This window comes from Myotis davidii, unplaced genomic scaffold (assembly GCF_000327345.1).
Source record: "Myotis davidii unplaced genomic scaffold, ASM32734v1 scaffold1466, whole genome shotgun sequence".
In the NCBI taxonomy this organism is placed as follows: Eukaryota; Metazoa; Chordata; class Mammalia; order Chiroptera; family Vespertilionidae; genus Myotis; species Myotis davidii.
In genome coordinates, this window is record NW_006297384.1 from 121,467 (window position 1) to 130,111 (window position 8,645).

At 51.9% G+C, this 8,645-nt stretch overlaps 1 protein-coding gene across 1 annotated transcript in view; it reads left to right on the plus strand.

Annotated features, from left to right (window-relative positions):
* The window catches only part of LOC102764867 (carbonic anhydrase 13), a 40,583-nt gene that overhangs the window by 383 nt on the left and 31,555 nt on the right, over positions 1–8,645 (plus strand). Inside the window, exons 2-3 of the mRNA XM_006773125.1 lie at positions 3,747–3,944; positions 7,903–8,021. Coding sequence (XP_006773188.1) covers positions 3,747–3,944; positions 7,903–8,021 — 317 coding nt within the window. The remainder of the gene's footprint in view (positions 1–3,746; positions 3,945–7,902; positions 8,022–8,645) is intronic.

An 8,645-nucleotide genomic window follows, 5' to 3' on the forward strand; every position in this document is an offset into this window, starting at 1 on the left:
GAGGGGAGACACCCTGGTGACAGCACTTCTGGGTTAAAGGCAGTCTGAGGACACACTTGAATGAATGGTGACTCCTCCAGGAGTAAATCATGGAAATGCTTACTGTATTGAGGAAACTCAAATCACTGGAATGGCAGCTCTGAGAAGGCAGGGTGCCTCCTGGGGCACCCAGGATGCGGGTTTCAGGCAACCTTGACAGGGCCAGCCCCTCGTCCTGCTGGGCCCCGCGTCCTGCTGTCCCTGGGGGCTTGGGTTCTTTCTGGAAGGTGAAGGCAGTGTGGGGCTCCTTCTCCAGCACCCCCCCCCCACACACACACACACCCTGCAGACACTGCTGGTCAGCAAAGGGATTGAAATTAAAGCGCGTGGGCAAAATGCAGTTACTGATGGGAGCAGTAATAAGACGCGTACTTTTCTTCTTGTCTATTCTAAACTATCAAAAAGTAAACCATTTTCTCAGTTTTCTATTAAACAACTTATTCAGCTAATTTTTTCAAATACTGATTATTTAAACTAATAACATAGTGGCACCTAGAAAGCCTTATAGTGAATCACTGTCAAAATTAGGCAGGGGAGGGGAGGAAGATTAATCAAAGAACCTATATGCATATATGTGGAACCCATGGACACAGACAATAGTAGGGTAAAGGCCGGGGGGAGGGGCAGAGGAGAGGCGGTCAAAGGGGCAAAAAAGGGGACATCTGTAATACTTGCAGCAATAAAGATAAATTTTAAAAAAGAAATAGAAAAAAATTAGGCTTGTGACTAATAACAATAATTGTTATTACTATTATGATTGGACAAACGTATATTATTGAATAGTACTGTGTAGTTGATTTTTATAGAAACTTTACTTTGACAAAGAAATGGAAAAGTTTCGCTTTTAACTGTAGCCTTTTGACATTAAAATTAATTTGCCAATAAAAATGGTAGCAAATAAAATTTAAAAATGAAAAATAACTTTGATGGATTTCTTTCTGATGGAGGCTATAATCTTACGTTTTGCTAATTTCCAATTTATGTTTGGGGGGCACAAAATCAATTTTCTTTAATTTCCCTCTCTGCTGGAATGATCCTTAGCATTGTTAGTTAATAGTTACTGCAGGCCAGTAGGGCCCTAACTGGTTAGGACAGTGGTTCTCAACCTTGGCTGCACATTAGAATCACCTGGGAATCTTTTTAAAATCCTGATTTCTGGGCCTCATCCTCCAGAAATTCTATTTCTTTGTTACTAATGTTGTGGCCCCACCCCATAACAAAGAAACAGAATTTCCAGAATGTGGGGCCCAGAAATCAGGATTTTAAAAAGATTCCCAGGTGATTCTAATGTGCAGCCAAGGTTGGGAACCACTGGGTTAGGAAGAAGGGTGCTTTTGATCAGTGAGTAGTGTTGACTCTGTAATATGCTAGGAAGCATTGAAGCTGTCTGCGGACATTTTTCAGACTAACGCTCTCCCAACTGAGCTATTTCAGCCGCAGTTGTCTGCAGACATTTTTAGAGTCTTCTTAGGAGAGCTGTTAGCAAGGACTGATTCCTTAGCTTTCTAAGAATGGGGCGGGGGTTCCCGCTTTAGAAGCAATAGCGATGAGGGGACACCTTAAGGTAGGTCGCCTGTGGCCAAGCCCCACGGGAACGATGCATCCGCTGGCAGGGCTAATGGTTCTGGCTGGACTGTGGGTGAGCAGCTGGCAGCGCCCTTGGCGGGGGCACCTGCACAGACAGAGTAGGACTCCTCCACGCACCTTCCGCGGTGCTATTGGCTTCGTTTAGAAAGTGGCCGTCACTGCAAACTATGCGTCACCATGACGTTCCCAAGTTCCTGAGCCAGTGGAAGAAACACCGCACACCTCTCCTGAAACGCCATGTTCAAATGGGGTTAACGCTGGAGGTTTGGACTATTTTTACAAGGGGGGTCCTCTTAAGAGGCAGGGAATGAAACTACCCTAGTAGTTAATATCTAACATTGAGTATTTCAAAATGGTTCTGTTATAAAGACTGGAAATCGGAGGGAGTGGTTAGGAGGACACTCCTGATGAAAGAGTCAGCAGATCTGAAGTCTAATGTGCTTTAGGTAGTCATGCCTGGTGGCTGTCAAGGGGTGGGGGGCGGGAGAGAGAGAGAGAGAGAGAGAGCATCCAACTTAAAATGTCAGGAGACCGAAAGACTTGATTCCAAGATGGTGTGAACTTCCCCTGCTTCTCACCCCAAACTACGTCCAGGGGCTGAGGCCACAGCTACACCCTTTCTGCCACCCCTTTGAGGCGTCTCCTGGGGAAAAGGCAGGGCCATCCCCCACCCGAAGGAGAGTCTGCCTGCACCAATGAAGCTAAGTTTAGGGAGGCGGGGGGAGGGAGGAGACTGAAGCTTATGGAGAGAGAGAGAGAGAGAGAGAGAGAGAGAGAGAGAGAGAGAGAGAGAACACAGGCTAGTGAGTGCAGCAAGGTGAGTGCTGGCCTAGTCAACAAGGACTGGCTCCTTTTCTGTAAAAGCTGAAGGCAAGGACTTGCGTGCTCAAGGGCCTTCAAGTCCAAAGCATCAGGCTCCAGGCAACAGCTGCGGAGTTGTGTGTATTGTGTGTGGTGCACGTTCCTGTGGTGACGTTCCTCCCTGAAGCTTAGAGAGGGAAAATATTATTCATTCTTTTTTGACAAAAGGAGGAGTCATGGGGGAATGAGATTTAGAGATGGGAGCTGTGGCCCACCGTGGCATTTCTGCATTTCTTGAAGTTATATTCCAAATCCGATCTTTAAAGACGCTCGTGTTGCTAGTACCAACGTGGTTCATGGTCACGCTGCGCCATCTGTGCAGTAAGCACCTGGGTTCTGGAGCGGCCAGGCCCGCGGGGTGGTGCGGGAGGGCAGAGCTCTCCGGCTGTGGCAGCTGCTTGGCGGCAGGAGCAGTGGAGGAGACGGAGGGACCACCACTGTCCCTGTCTGCGGATGCGCTGCCTACGTGGAGCCGCCACTACTGTTGGTTTTGAGAAGCAGAACTCGAATCCAGTCTCCAGAGCAAGGCCGAGCCCCCACCCCCTCACCCCCGAGGGCACTGCCGGCTGTGGGCTCACATCATTTACTGAATGTGTCTCACTTGGGCGCTGGATGCTGAGTAGCGGGTCAGGGTGAGCATTGTGCTGCCTTTGGAATTCAAATGTAGCATTGGCCAAAAACAGAGGGCCTCCTGAGGCGGAGAAAGGAGGGACAGATTGCTCCCTGAGGTCACTGCAGGGGATCCACATCCCATTTCCCGGCAGGGTGCGGCCACTGCGCGTGCATTATCCCGTGAGAGGGGGTGTGGATTACGGGCTCACACGCAGGCCACCGCAGGCTCACTCAGCTGTCGTTCTTCCAGCGAGGACTCCTGAGCCCTGCAGCCCCCCGCGCTCACTCCGGGAGCTGGGACGGAATCCCTTGTTCTCCGTGATGAATTGTGCTGTTGTTCTGCGCTTGGCAGAAAAGTGCCTTTGGAAAGTACCTTATAAAACATATGTGCTCGTTTGTCTACAAGGGTTTGTTTAATTCTGAAAATGAGTGACCGCAAGCCAGGAAGTTTCCATACCTCTCATAAGAGCAACCGGTCTTGTAAAAACAGCAGCACACAGTGGAGTGTGAAGGTCCCGAGGATGAAGACCTTTTATTAATCCCCGCTCTCTCTTCAGGCTCAAGCACAGTGTGTGGCACTCAAGGAGGACTGGTTGAATGACACCCCTTGCTTAGTCCTTCTCTTTGGTCCTGTGCACTCTATCCAGGTCCCATTCACTGGAACCAACTCTTCCCCATCGCTGATGGGGACCAGCAGTCCCCCATTGAGATTAAAACCAAGGAAGCGAAGTTCGACTCTTCCCTCCGACCTCTTAGCATCAAGTATGACTCGAGCTCTGCCAAAATCATCAGTAACAGTGGCCATTCCTTCAACGTTGACTTTGATGACTCGGAGGACAAATCAGGTGGGCTTTTTTTGGTGGGGGAGGGAGTGAGGGGCTCGGACAATTGGACGGCGCCTTCTTTTCTTTCTTATTTGAAACACCTACCCGTTGGATGTCCCTGTTAGTACTTTGCTGGGACCTGTCATAAAAGTTGTGTTTGATTAGTTCAGGGACAGTGTCTTCCACACTATCAATAAAGAATGGCCAACCCAATGAAACTCGTATCATTTCTATGTGACACACTAGCTAAATGAATAGAAACAAGCATTTCCTTCGCCTTCAAGCCCAAGAAGCAGATTAGTATCAAGGTTAGAAGTTAGATGACAGAGAAGATTAGGAGACTCATATTTTAAGGCTGCTGACAAATTACTTTTACTTTTTCTCTATTAATGATAAGGATAGTTAAATGTTAAAAACCCTTCATTGGAAGAAAGCTTTCACCCATTAAGCACAGCTTTGGTTTAGTCATAGTTCCCGGTGCTTATGTAAAGCTATATTGTTCATTAAAATCATAAGCCCGTAAAATTACTTCCTCATACTTGTCAAATTCATAGAAGTGATTCATATTATTTATTCAGAGCATTGTAAAAAGTGCACAAAGAGAGATTAACACGTGGTGTTTTCAACTTGTGGGGAAGGAGGGACCTTGCTGTTCATATATGTGTTTTCTTCACGCCTCAGCTCTGTGAGGGCGGGGGGCTGAGGTAAAGGGGAGGGTGACGTAATGGGCACAGATGTGGTCACGGAGAAATCTGAGGCTTCCAAACACAAAGCTGACACCACCCATGATTGCGGTTGGAAACTGGTTATAATATCTCAAATATTAAAGGAAACTGAGGTTACAGTCCTCGTTCCAGAATAAGAAGTGACTAGATAGGACCTCCCGTGCCACTCGCCGGCCCTGGAATCGCGCTGTGATGACGCCAGGTCACACCGCAGCCGCCGTGCACTTGCTTCTGAGCAGTCATTGCTCAGGCACTGCCCTGGTCCTGAGGACACACAGGAGCGAGGCGGTCCTCTTAGAGGAGCTTGCTTGCAGCTGGGTAGACAGGAGCTGTCTGAAGAGCCTTTTCCTGGTTGTGCTCCCAGCCATGCTTACTGTCCAGGCAGCCGACGCCAGTGCAGTTGCGGAAACGGAGCAGGACGGGCACGTTACTGACAAGGCTCAAGGCAGATGCAGTGCAGCAACACCTGTTTCTAGTTTCACAACGTGGTTGAACTTCAGGGCAGAGAGCAGCTAATAGAGGCCCTCTTGCTGAGGTGGCACACATTCCCCACACTCTAGGCACTCACCTCTGGCTTCTTACCCTCTGTAGACCTCTTATGTGAGCGCATCATTTGAAGAGATTTTTTAAAATTCAGGGTGAAGTGATAAACGGGCTCTATATGTATGCCAAGTATGATTTTGGAGAAATGATCACTTATTTTCAGAGTTAAGGTGGAGACAATAATATGTATTTACTCACCTAGGCTGGAAAGTGAGATGAATAATTCGACGCTTGAAAACACTAAATCATTCTCATTAAAAATAACTTTGCCACCATTCTTCATCGTATCCCACAGTTTCACTGTTCTATAGAGACCTCTCGAAGGCAGCGCGAGGCTCACTGTGACCTTTTGACTCACTTTCCCCACCCTGTGCAGAGCCCTGGGTGGTCATCACAGGAGCCACCCGTGGTCCGGGTCGCACGTGGGACATTTCAGTACAGACTCTCCAGTGTGGAGCCCAGCGAGGCAGAGAGAGGCCAGCGTCGCTGCTCCCCCAGGCGGGGCTGCGCTGATCTGAGTGAAGCCTGGGTTGGGAGCGGCTCCCAGAGACCAGCCAGGATTCCTGGGCCTTTTGGGGTCTCCGTCTTTCTCCTGGGCCAGCTGGTCTGTGCCTCCTCCCAAAGTGCGTTCAGTTCTCGAATAAGAGGTGAGTCCTGAGCCCTCCCTCTGCGTGGCGCTGTGAAGGGTGCCCTGGCTTGGCTCGGTTTGTGCAACAGAACAGGAAAGACAGGACGCCAGCGCTGGTTGCCCTCAGAGGCCGTGGCATCCGGAAGCAGGCCGCCACCCAGGGAGGGCACGTGCCTATTCAGCTCATTTATCTGTGAAACATCTTGGAGGCTGTTTAAAGCCAAACCTAAGATCCTCTCCATCAAGGATCTCCTCGGGGACAGTCGCGGGAGGGGCGGTGCCGTAGGGACGCCAGCAGGGTCTGCCGGAGCGTGTCCAGGGCAAGCGGAAGCAGTGGCACCACGCTGTCGCGGACAGTGACCGAGAGGGGCCTTGCAGCCTGCCGTGGGGTGCTCCCCTCCCCCTTCTCTCCCAGAGGGCTCTGAAGATAGGCAGCTACCTACCACAGAGCAGTCTGGGTCTGACGGAGCCTAGAGGGTGCCCGACCATCCAGCCTTCCCAAGACTCGATTGCATGTGCTCCCAGTTTCTCCTCGGGCAGGCAGATGTGAAGGGACATCAGTCCAATCCCCTAGTTAGGAACAGGGAAACGAACACAAGTGCGGACAAGAGAGCGGACCCCCACAGAGGCGTGGGTGCGTGTGGGAGGAGGTGTCCTTGCTGAGCGGGGACTGTGCCCGGCTGCTGATCGGACCCCTGCCCAGCTCTGAGCCACCGTCCAGCGCCAGGCTGGGGAGAAGGGCACCCCCCGGTGCTGGTCCCCACAGCGGCCTGGCCTCCTGCAGTGCAGCCCCGAGGGCACAGGCAAGCGTTACCTTGTCCTTTCGTTTCTTGCTGTTTACAGAAAACTGCATATGAAATTCTTAACATCTTTCCTTTTTATATAAGGTGGGTCATTCTTGACAAATTTTGTAACTGCATATAATTATGTGTATGTATCATAACTAAAGAGCAGGGCCATTGAAGTCAAGCTATTGTTGAGGCTGCACTGGCCCGTCGGCACTTCCTGCTGTTGGGTGATGGCGATGAGCCCTGTAGGTGGGTGTGCTGAGCTCAGCCACCAGGGCCTCCGGGCCCCCGGGGTCTGCCCAGCAGAGATTAATTGCAGGGACACACTTTAGGACTATGGTTTCTAGTAAGACGCTTTTCTGTCTTCTTAAGATATGACTCCATTGCCATACTTCTATTTTTTAAAATATATTTTTATTGATCCAAGAGAGGAAAGGAGAGGGAGAGAGAGAGAAACATCAGTGATGAGAGAGAATCATCGATCAGCTGCCTCCTGCATGCCCCGCACTGGGGATCTAGTGCACACATGGGCCCCGACTAGGAATTGAACCAAGACCTCTTGGTTCACAGGTCGACACTCAGCCACTGAGCCCTACTGGCTGAGCTCTATGGCCATGGTCTTAGGGAGCATATTTGTGGAGGAAAAGTGCTAAAAATACACTTTGCTCAAGTGGCAACATCTGATAGATTTTTAAAAAGAGTTAATGGTGTCCCGTGTTTCCTACTTCCCTGAGAAGGTGAGCTCACTCTGCCCGCATTTGTGGGAGCAGCAGCGGTATCGTAGTCATCATAGCTCGCAGGTCCAGCTGGCTGTGTTCAGGGCAGGGGCGAGGGCTGTGTGCTCAGTTTTTCTCCTTCCCCACGACACTGGGGGGAGGTGGTGTTGCTCGCCGGGGTCATGGCCTGACAGCTGGAGCTCAAGGCCAGAGAGTTTGTGCAAGGCCACGCTGGTGAAGCCAAGGCGAGCCCAGGCCTTCAAGTGCTGAAAGCTCTCCTGCGCCACCTGCTGCGCTCCTGGGCCCGGCGGCCTCCGGGGACGGGGCAGCCCTGTAGGCTCCCTGCGCTGAACCAGAGTGCCTGCTGGGCTTCCCGTGCTCCGCACACAGCTGTCCTGTGGACGCGCTCACCCTTCAAAGGTTTGTGTTCACTCCTCGCCCACCTGGAAGCTGGATCCTGGCCTGCGAACGCCAGGCGCCTGGGTAGAACCTTCCTCGAGACGCGGGTGTGAGGAGACGCTGTGGGGGGCGCTCGGTAACACCCTTCTTGCTAACAGTGTCACCTGTGTTGCCCTTTAGTTCTGCGAGGGGGCCCGCTCACTGGAAGATACAGGTTGCGACAGTTTCACCTGCACTGGGGGTCCACGGACGACCACGGCTCTGAGCACGTGGTGGACGGCGTGAGGTACGCCGCCGAGGTAAGCCATCGCCAGGCTCCTGTCAGAGCTGTCCTCTCTGGTGGGAGGTAAGGGACCGGGAAGGCGTCCTTAACCCCAAATAGGTCCCGAGCCGATTCGGATCTCAGCTGGGACCTTGCCCCCTTCCGTCAGCGCAGGAGCTTATCAGCGTGGCTGCGAACCGGGAGCCTCAGCGCAACCCCGAGAGGTAGGGTCGCTGAGCCCGTGTGAACATGTGCTCCCGGACTCGGGGCAGCTTGGGAGACTGGCCCAGGAAGCAGCAGGTCCAAGTCACAGGCTCGCTCCTGAGAGGCCAGCAAGGAGAAAGGAGAGAAACGTTTGTTCTAATCTAGTCCCGCTCTGTGCATGTTTGGTCGGGACACATTCACTCATATCATGTAAAATCCCTAGAACAGAGGTGAGAACCAACACCAAAGGGCCCTGTGGGGTCAGACACCGCTCTCCTCAGCCCTCCGTCCCCTCTCATCTGCAGCTGTGCACCGGGCAGCGCCGTGTGCAGAACCATGACGTCCTGGCTTCTTCACCTGCGTCACTCCTCCGTAGGGTGCTAGCCTTTAGGAATACTCACCTCCCGGCCGGCGGGGCTCAGTGGTTGGGCATCAACCTATGAACCAGGAGCTCAGG